Source organism: Octopus sinensis, linkage group LG20, assembly GCF_006345805.1.
Source record: "Octopus sinensis linkage group LG20, ASM634580v1, whole genome shotgun sequence".
Taxonomy (NCBI): Eukaryota; Metazoa; Mollusca; class Cephalopoda; order Octopoda; family Octopodidae; genus Octopus; species Octopus sinensis.
The window spans coordinates 32,094,650-32,109,690 of record NC_043016.1 but is presented as its reverse complement, the minus strand read 5'-3'; the positions used below and the strand labels follow the sequence as shown (position 1 = coordinate 32,109,690).

Below are 15,041 nucleotides of genomic sequence, written 5' to 3'. Positions count from 1 at the left end.
ATATTCGGGCTGGATATGGCCAGATTAAATGCTAAAGGGTTAAAGTCTAGAAAACCGGACTTTACCTTCTTTCCTTTAGTTTTGTCAACTGCTGCTGGTGAAGAGGTTTCAATTTCTTCAACAGCTTCCTCTTCCAATGGAAAGTTGGGTGGGTTACCAAACATCTTTATTTCTCTATCCAGTTTGTCTGCACAAGCCTACGAAAAAATAAATCGAAAGTATAAGCAGCAAATGAAATTAAAAAACAGAAATATAATAAAAAGTTGAAAAATTAAAGGATTTAATCTATTTTTTTCTTTTAATTTAAATTTATATTTTTTAACAAACTTCATGTATGCAGACAGAAAGATACAACATGGTAAGATAGTGAAATCTATGGAAACAAGTAAAATAGATATGACAACTGATAAGCCAACACTGTTCAACATTTGTTAAATCTTTCATCATCATTATTTAATGTCTATGTTCCATGGACTGGATGGTTTGACAGGAGCTACACCAGGTTCCATTATCTGTTTTGCCATGGTTTCTACAGTTGGATGCACTTCCTAGTGCCAACCACTTTACTGAGTGTACAGGGAGCCTTTGATGTGCACCAGCACCAGTGTTTTTTATGTGGCACCAGCACATTTTACATGGCACAAGCACCAATGCTTTTTGCATGGCACCAGCACTTATGTGGAACTAGCACCAGTGCCTCTTATGTGGAACCAGCACCAGTGCTTTTTACATGGCACCAGCACCAGTGTTTTTTACTTGACATCAGCACCAGTACTTTTGATGTGGCACCCTCACCAGTACTTTTTACATAGTGCCAGCACTAGTACTTTTCATGTGACACCAGCACCAGTGCTTTTTACATGGCACCAGCACCAGTGCTCCTGATGTGGCACCACCACTTTTTATGTGACCCCAGCACCAGTGACTTTTCTTTTATGCAATTAAAATTAAATGAACTGCATTGCAATGGATAACTAATCTCTTTCCTGTCGACTGAACAAAATATGTTTTGACCAACACATCTGACACATGAAAAGTTAAGCATACAATTAATAAATATTTGGGTTTTTTTAAAAAAATTATTTCCTTGTTCTTATGATATTAGAGACTAGACTACCCGTAACCCGTTGGATCACCAGGAAACTCTGAGTTTCCCAGCAACAGAGCTTTGTTTTGTGGGGTTTTTTTTTCCTTTTCCAGGTTATTACGCATGCTTTCTATAAATCAAAATCACATGTAAATGGCCACTTCCCCAGAAAAAGAAAGATTTAGCTCCTATTTCTTGCACGCTCTGCTGCTACATAACAGGTATTACCGGTCCTTTATCGCAAATAGCTGTTACGTGGTAGCAGGGTATTATAGATATAGTAGCCAAATACGTTGAATGCACACGGAAAAAAACTCAGTCTAATAGAAAGATAAGAGTTTCTTCCCTTTCAGGATGAAGATTATTTTCGGAACATTTTCCCATTATGCACCGTTTTGAGTATTTATACCCTGAAAATCTCTGATATCTAGAAAACTACTCTACCGGTTTACCGGTTTGGCAGAAGAGACCAATAGAATAAGCCATTGATTTCTTCAACTAAAAGGCAGTACTCTAGCATGGCCACAGTCAATTGATTGAAACAAGAATATATATATATATATATATACTAGCAGTATCGCCCGGCGTTGCTCGGGTTTGTAAGGGAAATAACTATACAGCATTTTTAGAGAGTTATAGCCAAAAAATAGCAAAAAAATGGAAAAAATATGATGATAAATTTTTTTTAAATCGTTGACTCATCGTAGACATTTTTAGAGAGTTACTTCCCTTTAAAAAATATGCATGAAAATGGAAAAAAATGATGGTAAATTATTTTAAAAATCGTAGACTCATCGTAGACGCGCGCTAATACCCAGAAGGGCTCGATATGAATCACGACTATAAGATACCCGGTTTGGTTAAACTGCACCGCAAAATGTGGGAGTAGTTAGGAATCTAAATCGAAGGGGACAGACACTCACACAACTACAGTTTTATATATAAAGATATATATACATATATATATACATATATATATATATATATATATATATATATATATATATATATATATATATATATAATATTTTACTAGTTCCAGTTATTAGACTGCAGCCATGCTGGGGCACTGCCTTGAAGAATTTTCAGTCATGAATCGACCCCTGTACTTATTTTTTAAGCCTGGTACTTATTCTATTGCTCTCTATGTCAAACTGCTAAGTTACGGGGATGTAAGCACACAAACATCAAATATACAACTGGCTTCGTTCAGTTTCCATTCACAGGGCTTTGGTCAACCGAAGATTTATAGTAGAAGACATTTGCTCTAGACGTTACACAGCAAAACTTCTTACCACAAAGCACACCTGCTTCTATACACACACACACACATTACAGTTTTAAGAATCCCAGATCAAATGAAGACTACCAGCATATTTTTAAAGCAATTTATCCAAAATATGATTAAATCACGTGATAGTACCTATGTGATGTGATAGTATCTACGTTAGACATTACTAAACCCAGACAAGGCTGAGTGTTTCTGCTTGTAGCAATATAAAACTTACCAAATGTTAAAAATAAATTGCATAAATGCAATCAGTTGGACATTCTAAAAGTAAACGGAAACTGAAAGAAGCCCTATATATATTGTGGTGTGTGTGTCTTTCTGTTTATCCCCCTTCCGTCACCATGTGAGAACCGGTGTTGGTGTGTTTACACCCCCATAACTTAGCAGCTCAGCAAAAGAGAACAACAGAATAAGTACTAGGCTTAAAAAATATGTCCTGGAATTGATTTGTTTGACTAAAACACTTCAAGGCAGTGCTCCAGCATGGCTAGTCAAATGACTGCAACAAGTAACAAGAATAAAATAAATTACGTTATAAAATTTTTCAAAACATTTCTATTGGAGTAAATCCATTGAGAAAATAATTATTAAACAAAATATCATCTGAAATATAAAATCCTTTGTTTAAATAAAAATCGGTTTACCTTTATTGGCATCCCAGTACAGTGAAGTCCAAATGGAAATAGACAATGTTTTCCTTTCAATCTCCAAAAGCCAATTGAAAACTGAGAAAGGAAAAAGAAAGCAGCATGTGAAAAACAAAAAAAAAAAAAGACATTTTTGTATCATAAATCTCTTAATCCCTTTGCATTTAAACTGACCAGCTCCAGCCTTTTACGTTCAAACTGACCAGATCTAGACGGTAATACCTACCATTACAATATCATTGTAAAAATAAACAATTACGTCATTGAAATGATTAATTGAAAAGAATGTAATTACTGTAAATCCTCGAGTATAATCTGCATTTTTTCCCCAAAATTTAAAGGTCAAAATCCCTAGTGCATACTATACACGAGGTTAAAAATGAAAATTATTTCCAAAGCAATGTTCGAATCTCTATTTGCTGTCTGGCAATGTTTATTAAACGTTATTACTGTTATTTCATTATTTTCTGCAAACAAAATGCACAAAAAAGCTTCACGTTGCATTATGTGATATATACAATAATAATAAAGGACGTTACCGTATACATTTTTACAAACCAAGGACATTATATAGACCTCCTTGACTCAAATTAGAGAATGGGTGCATAGGTTTTTCAGAGGTACACCCACCTAAAAATCCCCTGCGTATTATTATATTCAAGGGTGGACTATATTCAAGGATTTACAGTAAATGAGTATTACATCTGAATGCTAAAGAGTTAAACCAGCAATTTATGTTCAAACTGAACAGATCTGGCCTTTCATGCCTATTTAACAATGTCATTCTAACAATAAGCAATCAAGTCATTGAAATCTCAAAATTATGAGATAATGCATGATTGATTGAAAACAATGTCAATTAATAAGCATTTGTCCAACCCATGCTAGCATGGAAAACAGATGTTAAACAATGATGATGATATATTTGACAGTGTTCTGAATGCTAAAGGGTTAAGCTAGCCGTATGTGGCCCAAAATATTCTCCATTTTATGTTCAAACCAACAAGAACCACCTTCTCGCACCTACCCTATATCCTTGTAACCTTTCTAAAGAAGGTGACAAAATCACATAAGGCTTTCAAGACTATTAATTCTTTAAACCTTAAATTGCTCAAGAAAAGCGTTTGTTGATTGCCAGTGTTAAGAAACTTCATGATCGCATATTTCCTTATATTCTTTCTAGCACAAGCAATGATCAACTTCGATTGTTCAATAAATCCATCTCTTTAGCTCCATCTGACAGAACATAGATTACAACACTCAATACCTTGTCAAAAAGGAGAAGAATTTCCAACCTTTTACTGACTAACAAAAAAAAAAAAAATTAGAATAAGATCTGACACACCATACGACCTTCAATGTAAGAATATTGGTCTAAACCAGTCATTCTCAACTGGGATCCAAATAAGACGTTAAAATTTGTTGGCAATACATTATGGACAATTCTACATGGTAATGAGATGTAGACCCTGAATGTAGAGGTCATGCGAAGGTTAGAAAGGAATGACACTGGTATGTTCAACTGTATGTGTAATGTAAGTGTGCATACATGACAGAGCGCTGGTGTCCTGAGGGAGATGTTAGGCATAAGAGGAATTGGTTGCTGTGTGCAAGAGAGAAGACAGCACTGGTTTGGTCATGTGATGCAGATGGATGAGGACAGTTGCATAGAGAAGTGCCAACCTCTCAAAATAGATGGAACATGTGGAAGTGGGGGGACCCAGGATGACATGGGGTGAAGAACTGAAGGATGAATTCAGGAAGCTGAAACTTTCTGATGAGATGCCTGACTGTACTCAAAAAGACCCGTACTCCACAGCAGAAGTGTTAAGACCAATCTTTTTGGTGGTGTAGAGCACTCATAGTGCTGTCATGTAAAAGTACCTGTGCAGTGCCATGTAAAAGTGTCCATGCAGTGCCACGTAAAAGTTGTTGGTGTTGGGAAGGGCATCCAGTTGTAGAAATTATGCCAAAGCATACTGGAGTCTGGTGCAGCCCCACCAGCTTGCAAGCTCTGGTCAAACCCACGTGAAAAAACATTCGAGCGAGGTCATTGCCAGTGCCACTGGACTGGCTACTGTGCAGGTGGCACATAAAAAACACCATTTGAGCGTGGACGTTGTCAATACCGCCTGACTGGCCCTCATGCCGGTGGCACATAAAAGCACCCACTACACTCTCAGAGTGGTTGGCATTAGGAAGGGCATCCAGCTGTAGAAACTCTGCCAGATCAGATTGGAGCCTGGTGCAGCCATCTGATTCACCAGTCCTCAGTCAAATCGTCCAACCCATGCTAGCATGGAAAGCGGACGTTAAACGATGATGATGATGATATTAGTCAAACTTCTACAGTACACAAAGTATTTTAACAATATATTTTTTTAATACAATTCCTAATAATATTTAATTATAAAAATTGAATAGGAATTTTGTAAAACATCAAAACGGCTAGGAATGGTTATCTGAGTACAATAAGAATCAAAAGGACTGCAGAAGTAAAAAAATGGCTGAAATACACTGGTCTAAACAAATACTGTTTAAATTCAATATATCTATTATTACTCAGTAGAGGCACATGGCCTAGTGATTAGAGCAGGGGATTTGCAGTTGAGGGATTGCAAGTTCGAATCTGAGACCGGGTGATGTGTGTGTTTATGAGCGAAACACCAAAGCACCACACGGCTCCAGCAGAAGGTAATGGCAAGCTTCTGATGACTCTTTCGCCACAACTTTCTTTCACTCTTTCCTCTTACATCTAGCAGCTCACCTGTGACGGACTGGCATCCTATCCAGGTGGGAAACTTATACACCAATGAAACTGGGAAACTGGCCCTTATGAGCCAGGTATGGCTCAAGAAGGAACAAAGAACACTCAGTGAAATGGATGATTACATATAAGACATTTAATACTAACCTCGCATTTTGACAAACTAAATGTATGTCCCAGATGCAGTCTTCCATTCATATAAGGATATGGAAACGTTACAAAGTATTTGTTTTTTCTATAAATTAAAAAAAAAATTTAAAAGATAATTATAATTTTTTATTCTTTTTTTTCAGAAAATATACAACATTTAGAGAATATTAAAAATGGAAAAAACTATATTTAACCTAGATTCCCTTGTTTGAAAATATAAAGACACAGATCATGTCATATAGCCAGCAGGAGATGATGTCTCCTGGGGCTAAATTACAGCAACATTAGTCCTAAACCAGGGCTGCCATGTTATGTTGGCAAACAATCTTTACTATATTTAACCATTTAGCATTTAAACTGGCCATAACCAGCTCAAATACTTTGTGTCTTATGTTCAAACCGACCAGATCTAACCACTCATACCTACCCTACAATGTCATTTTAAAAATAAACAACCACATCATTGAAATCTCAAAGTTATGGTATGAAAAAGTTCTCGGACTAGCTCTGTAGTATGCTAACAGACGGCAGCACACAGTTGCATGCGCAGTGAGAGCTAGCAGTGGCCTTCATGAGGCAGTGCATCGAACGACATTGCTGTGTTTACTTCACAAGTTGTGAAATTTGTGATTTTGTGATCAGTTTCTCGCCGAAAACAACATAGTATTGCTTCCGCATCCACACCTCATTTACCAGATTTAGCAGCTGCAGATTTTCATCTCTTCCCCAAGATGAAAAAGCAGCACAAAGGCCACCATTTTAACACTGTTGCCAAGCACCAAAGCAAATTGCAGAAGGTCCTCAAAGACTTCCAGGCCAGATTCCAAAAGTGGCAGGAACACTGGCACCAGTGCGTTGCTATGCAAAGTGACTATTTTGAAGGAGACGATGTTAAAACTTAGGCAAATAAGATATGCCCACGAGAATATGGCGTAGTGGTTAAGAGCGCAGGCTACTAACCCCAACATTGCAAGTTCGATTCCAAGCAGTGACCTGAACACTGATAATAATAATATCGAAAAATACCTTAGGAATGAGAATCCAGGTTCGAAATTTCCCCAAGACACCTGAAGAAGGCTGAAGGGTATATCAGCCGAAACGTGTTAACAAACAAGATGAGGACAAATATCCGTCAAGTGTAAATAATGTAAGATATTTCTTATTAAACATAACTAGTCTGGGAACCTACTGATATCAACTCATGTATTATTTTGTTCTTTTACTTGTTTCAGTCATTTGACTACGGCCATGCTGGAGCACCGCCTTTAGTTGAACAAATCGACTCCAGGACCTATTCTTTGTAAGCCTAGTACTTATTCTATGGGTCTCTTTTGCCAAACTGCTAAGTTACAGGGGACATAAACACACCAGCATCAGTTGTCAAGCGATGTTGAAGGAATAAAGACACACATACATTTATATATTCTTTTATGTGCTTCAGTCACCCGACTGCAGCCATGCTGGAGTACTACATGTGTGTGTGTGTGTTATATATATATATATATATATATATATATATATATATACACAATGACTTCTTTCAGTTTCTGTCTACCAAATTCACTCACAAGGTTTTGGTCAGCCCAAAGCTATAGTAGAAGACATTTGCCCAAGGTGCCACACAGTGGGACTGAACCTGGAAACATGTGGTTAGTAAGCAAGCTGCTTACCACACAGCCACTCCTGCACCTATGTATATATATATATCTTTAACATTTAAACCAGCCATATCTGACCCAAATATTCTACCTTTTTTACGGTCTAACTAACCAGATCCAGTCTCTCACACCTATCCTACATTGTTAACCTAAAAATAAACAATCATATCTTCAAAATCTTGAAGTTAAGAGATACTGCTTAATTAATTCAAAACAGTGTGAATAAATAAGCATTTCATTTGACAAAGAAATTTGAATGCTAAAGGGTTAATTAAATTTTAAATGAAAAAAATATATATTCTTTTCTCTTTTGTACTTACTTTTGAGGATCTGAAGTGAATGCATCCCCTTCAAATACTTTCTCTTTTTCCCATCGAGCCTGCTGTGCGTCCTGTATTTCAAGGAATTCAGTTAGTTTCTTCGTGCCTTTTCGTTCCATCTGTAATGAAATATAGATTTGAGTGAGAAGGTACTGTCTTCATAATAATCATTTCCTTGCTAGGATAATAAAGGGAAAAGGTGAAGTCGATTGATTGATTGCAGGTATATTACTGTTTCTTATTTTGTCACATGCAAAGGGATTTTTGTCTAAAAACAAAGCATTACACAAGTCTAGTCAACATGGGAGTCTATATGTAGTTGTTTAACCTGCTAAAAATAACAAATATATCTTCCTCAAATCACTCTCTACAGTCTTACAATAAGAGATAATCTCTATCAGAAAAATAAGATGAGAGGATTAACAAAAACCCTCAACTGGGAGAGGGGAAGAGTATTGAGAGGATGTGGTTTTGAGCCACAAGGTATAGGGTGACTGATGGTGCTAGTACCTCATAAAAAGTAGCTAGGACACTCTATAAAGCAGCCGGCATTAGAAAGGGCATCTAACTGTAGAAACCATGCAAAAACGGACGATGGAACCTAATGTAGCTCATGGCCTTGCACGCTTTCTAAAACCATCCAATCCATGCCAGCATGGAAAACAAACACCAAATGATGATGATGATCATCATCATCATTATCACGGCTAGCATGTTTGATCTTAGTTCCCTTTGATTAGAACTGATCCAGGACTAAACTATCACATAAGATGCTTTTCTGAAACAATTACAATACGATTTCCACTTTTATTTAATAAAAATTAAATTTCACCACAGAGTCAATGATCAGTGGTCTCCATATTGCTATATGCGAACGTGCATGGCTCAGTGGTTAGAGCGTCGAGCTTATGATCGTCAGGTTGTGAGTTTGATTCCTGGACCGTGCTGTGTGTTGTGTTCACATTGCTCCAGTTCACTCAGCTGTAGAAATGAGTTGTGACGTCACTGGTGCCAAGCTGTATCGCCCCTTTGCCTTTCCCTTGGATAACGTCGCTGGTGTGGAGAGTGGAGGCTGGTATGCATGGGCAACTGCTGGTCTTCCATAAACAGCATTGCCAGGACTTGTGCCTCGGAGGATAACTTTCTAGGTGCAATCCCATGGTCATCATGACCCAAGGGGGGTCTTTACGTTTTACCGCATGTACATATAATGGCATGGAGAGAGGAGGCTGGTATGCATTAGTGATTGCTGATCTTCCATAAACAACCTATCCTGGATTTGTGCCTTGGAGGGTAACTTTCTAAGTGCAATCCCATGGTTATTGATGACTGAAGGGGGTGACCCTCACATCACTATGCATACCAGCAGCAGAAGTGTTAAGACCAGTCCCTCAGGTGGTGTAAAGCACTTATGGTGTCACCACATAAAAGTGCTTGTGTGGTGCCACGGAAAAGTACCCATGCAGTGCCATGTAAAAGCACTTGTGCAGCATCATGCAAAAGCACCCTGTACACTCTGTAAAGTGGTTGGCATTAGCAAGGGTATCCATCTGTAGAAACCTTGCCAAATCAGATTAGCCTGTTCTAGCTCCCTAGCTTGCCACCATGGACAACAGATGTTAAACAATAATAATGACCTAATCAACAGTAATTAATTTCAAGCAAAGATGGCAAGCTTAAATATGATATCAAACAACATATCATTAATATGGGGCGTCTAACAGGCAGAATCGTTAGCACACCAGGTGAAATACTTAGCAGTGTTACATTCTAAGTTCAATTTCTGCCGAGGTCAACTTTGCCTTTCAGCCTTTAGGTTACGATGTAATCGACTTAATATCTTCGTCTGTCATTGTTTGTCCCCTCTAGGTTTAGCCCCCTCTGGACAATAAAGAAATATATATAAACCAAGAACAGAATCTTGAAGAACAACAGACAAAAAAAATGAGAAGAATGATAGCCATTTAAAACAACTTTAGCATCAAATACAAACTTTATTCAAATTCTTGAGGCCTTTGTCATGATCAAAAATACTGCACCCTTAAAAATTGACACCACAACCCTATAATTAAACCAGCCATGTCTGGCTCAAATATTCTAATTGTTTTTTTTATGTTCAAACTGATCGGATCCAACCTCTCACACCTACCTTACAATGTTATTCTAAAAATAAACAATCACATCATTGAAATCTTGAAGCTATGAGGTAATGCAAGATTAACTGAAAACAATGTGAATAAATAAGCAATATATTTCACAGAATAATGTGAATGTTAAAGGGTTAAACCAGCCAAATCCAGTCCATATATTCTGTTTTATGTTGAAACTGACCAGATCCAGTCTTTCCCACCTATCCTACAATGTCATTCTAAAAATAAACAATCACATCATTGAAATCTCAAAGCTATGAGGTAATACATGATTGATCCAAAACAATATGAATAAATAAGCATTACATTTGACAAAGAAATTTGAACACCAATGTGTTAAAAATGAGATAAGAATTCCGCCATTCCACACATGGCCACAGGAGAACAGCTAACTGAATGTAGCAATTAAGCTGACCGTACCTGGCCAACGTATCCATGTTTCATGTTCAAACTGGCAATATCCAGCTTATCACACCTACTCTACAATGTCATTCTAAAAATAATCGCATCATCAAAATCTCAAAGCTAGGAGATAATGATGATTAATTTAAAACAATGTGAATAAATAAGCATTATATTTCATAGAGTAATCTGAATGCAAGAGTTATATACATCATCATCATCATCATCATCATCATCATCGTTTAACGTCCGTTTTCCGCGCTAGCACAGGTTGGACGGTTCGACCGGGGTCTGGGAAGCCAGGGGCCGCTCCAGGCTCCAGTCTGATCTGGCAGAGTTTCTACGGCTGGATGCCTAAAAATGTATATATAAATATCATCATCATCATCGTTTAACGTCTGTTTTCCATGCTAGCATGGGTTGGGCGGTTGAACCGGAGTCTGGAAAGCCAGGAGGCTGCACCAGGCTCCAATCTGATCTGGCAGTGTTTCTACAGCTGGATGCCCTTCCTAATGCCAACCACTCTGTGAGTGTAGTGGGTGCTTTTTATGTGCCAGAGGAGGCTGGCAGTGGCCACGATCGGTTGGTGCTTTTTACGTGCCAATGGCACAGAAGCCAGTCAAGGCGGCGCTGGTATCGGCCATGTTTGGATGGTGCATTTTATGTGCCACCAGCACGGATATCACAACTACAATTTCCATTTGATGTTGATGTACTCGACTCAATAGGTCTCCTCAAGCAAACGCACCCATCCTTTGGATGGTTTAACATATAAATAATAAATCAAAAATATATTCTGTAATGCAAATATACGACTATATAGATTAAAAAAGTATGAAAAACAGTTGAAATAAATAAATAGACAAAATTCTTTCACTTTTATAATATTCTCTAACCAAAACCCTAAAAAAATATACACCAATACACATATAAAAAATATAGAAAGTAATAATACACAATTACAACATGAATAATAAATCAAAACATGTGGAAACCACTAAAAACATATTCTTTGATGCCAATATAGATTAAAAAAGTATAGAAGACCCTACATACAACGAATTAGAGAAAAACCCCATGTAAACCATAATTTTTCCCAGTTTGTTCATTTATGTGGGAGCTCTGGGCCATATGTTATAGTGCATGACCATCCTTGGCACATAAGTAATGTATACTCTTTTCTCTCTTTTACTTGTTTCAGTCATCTGTCTGTGGCCATGCTGGAGCACCGCCTTTAATCGAGCAACTCAACCCCGGGACTTATTCTTTTGTAAGCCCAGTACTTATTCTATCGGTCTCTTTTGCGGCACTGCTAAGTGACGGGGACATAGACACACCAGCATCGGTTGTCAAGCAATGCTAGGGGGACAAACACAGACATGCACGCACACATATATATATATACGACAGGCTTCTTTCAGTTTCCGTCTACCAAATCCACTCACAAGGCTTTGGTCGGCCCCAGGCTATAGCAGAAGACACTTGCCCAAGGTGCCACGCAGTGGGACTGAACCCGGAACCATGTGGTTGGGAAGCAAGCTTCTTACCACACAGCCACTCCTGCGCCTGTTTGTTCATTTATGTGGGAGCTCTGGGCCATATGTTATAGTGCATGACCATCCTTGGCACATAAGTAATGTATGTGTAAAGTTTAGTGAAAATTGGTTGAGAATTGTGGAAATATATACATTAGTCAATATACACACACAAACTGTGATTTATATATACTATGTGTTTGTGTAAGTGTATGTGTGTACATGTGTATACAGAATTACATGTATGTGATAGATAAGCATTATATTTGATAGACTAATCTGATAGTCTGCATCAACCAGACTATCAGGTTTTGTTGCACACCACTAGTGCCAATGCGCTTCTTCACGTTGTTGTGACTTTTGAATGATGCCTGTGTAGTAAGAAATTTGCTTTTCAACTACGTGATTCTGGGTTCAGTCCCACAGTGTGGTACGCTTGGTCAAGTATCTTGTACTCCTCAGGTTGACAAAATCCTTATAAATGAATTTGTTAGACTGAAACTGAAAGAAACCCAGGTGTTTGTGGGTGCGTGTTGTCTCTGTTCCTTTGCCACTACTGGATGCAGCTTAATGTTATATCCAAGACATACATACAAAGAACAGAACTTGCATTCTCCAGATACAACTGATCTGTTTAGCAGAGAGAAATTGTAAAACATTTCAGGTATTTTCCACTTGAGTGTCCCGGGTATGTATGTGCACACAACCACACATACAAATGGAAAGCATAGACACACACACACACAAACAGTAATGAAAATGCACACGTTTTCAATTGTAACATGCACACCCATGACAGCAAATTTATTCCACATACAAACAGGCTTGTCCTTTGCAGATGCCAGTGCCACGTAAAAAGCACCCAGCATACTCTGTAAAAACCATGCCAAAACAGCTCCCCGGCTGGCCAGCGCTATGTCAAACCGTAGCATGGAAAACAGTCGCTAATCGATGATCATAATGTTATACATTTATATTCATGCATCAACCAATTCAGAGAACCACAGATCCCTAAATGTTCTCTTGACCTAAACAAATGAGCCTTCCTACTTTTGTAGAGACCGGTTCGAATTCTTAAAAATCCCAAAGCGAAAAAGCTGACGCACACGCACACATTTAGCCATCAACGTTGCATCTGGTGTTTGTTTTTTCCCCAAGTCAGTCCTCATCCGACAAACTTATGGTGAAAGGTATTCCTGCTGTGATCATTTCATATTTTTATTGGGATATACTTCATCTAAAACTACATTATCCGATATGGTTTATTTATTTTATTTTAAGACGGTAACCCTGCTTTTGTGTACAATAATCGAAACATCGCCTCCGTTTGAGCCAATGGCCCTCAACTGTTTTAATATCATAGCCAGATCCAAAACCTGGATTTCTTTTAGGGCCGTACCCAAACATTGTAAAAGACAATTAGAGAAGAATTTATTATATTCTTCTTCAATAGAAGACTATAATAGATTTATAGAAGCTAAACCGTCAAGGGCCGCGGGTAGGATGCTTGAGGGCTGCGGTTAAGAACTGCTAGTTCGCGATATATACTTTTCATAAAAGTATCCGCCAATTACAAAAAATTTTTTTTCTTCCTTTTAGGTTAGTGAATAACGGAAGTTTGTGTAAAACTTCTGCACGCTACATAATTGCAACAGTAATACTTCCATAGGGCTTCTGTTATCACCAATCGCAAAGCTGATGCAATATAAACATGTGTTGATGTTACCGCACTACTTAGCCACATACGAGTGCTGAATGAACAGACCTAAAGTCAAAAACGCTCCAACCGTGACCATCTTTGTGACTGACTACAATATCTAACGCATCCTTTCTTTTTATTATTATTTTAAGACCGTATAGAATGGTTGTTTAATGAAGATGTGGACATCAATTTCTAATACCTCAAGTGCTTTGTAGTGGCTGCTTTATCGCTTAGTAAATCTTCGTCGGTAAAAAAGAACATGCGTTTCAATTAGTGTGAACGTGTCTGTCCGAACAAGAGCACGAGCGTGCATTCGGGTGTTTTTGTTTTAATAAAAAAATGTAATACAAAGACGACAAATAGACTAAATATCTAACGAAAGAAGCGGTTATTACTCAAATTAATAAATTTACAAAGTTTGAAAATTAAAATATCTAGGATAAAAATAACAGCAAACTAGAACTTTTGCTCCCATGTGCGAAAGAAAGAAATATTAGTATCAGCAGCTAATTCAAAAGTAAAGTTGAAAAATTCCCATAGAGAAGACAGAAAAAAAGAAACGTACAGCTGAGTCGAGGATCGTGAACCACGCATAAGAGATAGGAAGACCGGTTAGAATCTAAGGGGAAGTAATTGATTAAAGTCCTTCGTGTATTTAATTCCGGCTAGGATATTTTAATTTTTTTTAAATCTTTAATCTTTTACTTGTTTCAGTCATTGGACATTAGCCATGCTGGAGCACTGCCTTGAAAAGTCTAGTCAAGGGATGGGCAACTTTTCGTCAACTATGGGGGGGGGGGGTCCACACTATACTCTTTCCAAGTGGGAGGGCTGCATAGTAAAAAAAAATATGCATGAAATATTACTTTAAACATTTTACACTGAATTTTTTGCAGTTCTTAATTTTATTTGTTATTGTATGAAATTAATAACCTAGAAACTTGTCGAGTTCTGCACAACAACATGTCGAGGGCCGCATTTTCCCCATGCATGGTCTAGTCCAATAAAATGTTCTTGGCACTCATTTTATCAACTCTTTTTGCACTGGTTTCTCAAGCAGTGGTTGGGGTAGAACAGACACAAAACCACACATATACATACATATGTGTGTGTGTGTGTATGTGTTTCAGGAAGTTTAAAGTTATGGCTGAGTTGCCTATACTGCTAAATGCTTTATAGGTGTGATTCCAATTTGCAATGTATGACCAGCCATTACTTTTAACTTCCTAAAAATTTATTACTACTCTAATGTTTTACAGTGTGTTTTTTTCATATATATTAAATACTGACGACATAAAACACACACACACATATTTGTATGTATGTATGTAT

General features: G+C 37.6%; 1 protein-coding gene across 1 annotated transcript in view; it reads right to left on the bottom strand.

Moving 5' to 3' along the window:
* The window catches only part of LOC115222599 (leucine--tRNA ligase, cytoplasmic), a 77,442-nt gene extending 63,087 nt beyond the window's left edge, over positions 1-14,355 (bottom strand). The window contains exons 1-5 of the mRNA XM_029792897.2: positions 14,275-14,355; positions 7,921-8,039; positions 5,940-6,027; positions 3,023-3,103; positions 66-197 (exon numbers count right to left, since the gene is read on the bottom strand). Coding sequence (XP_029648757.2) covers positions 66-197; positions 3,023-3,103; positions 5,940-6,027; positions 7,921-8,039 — 420 coding nt within the window. The 5' untranslated portion in view covers positions 14,275-14,355. The remainder of the gene's footprint in view (positions 1-65; positions 198-3,022; positions 3,104-5,939; positions 6,028-7,920; positions 8,040-14,274) is intronic.
* Positions 14,356-15,041: the final 686 nt, after the last annotated feature.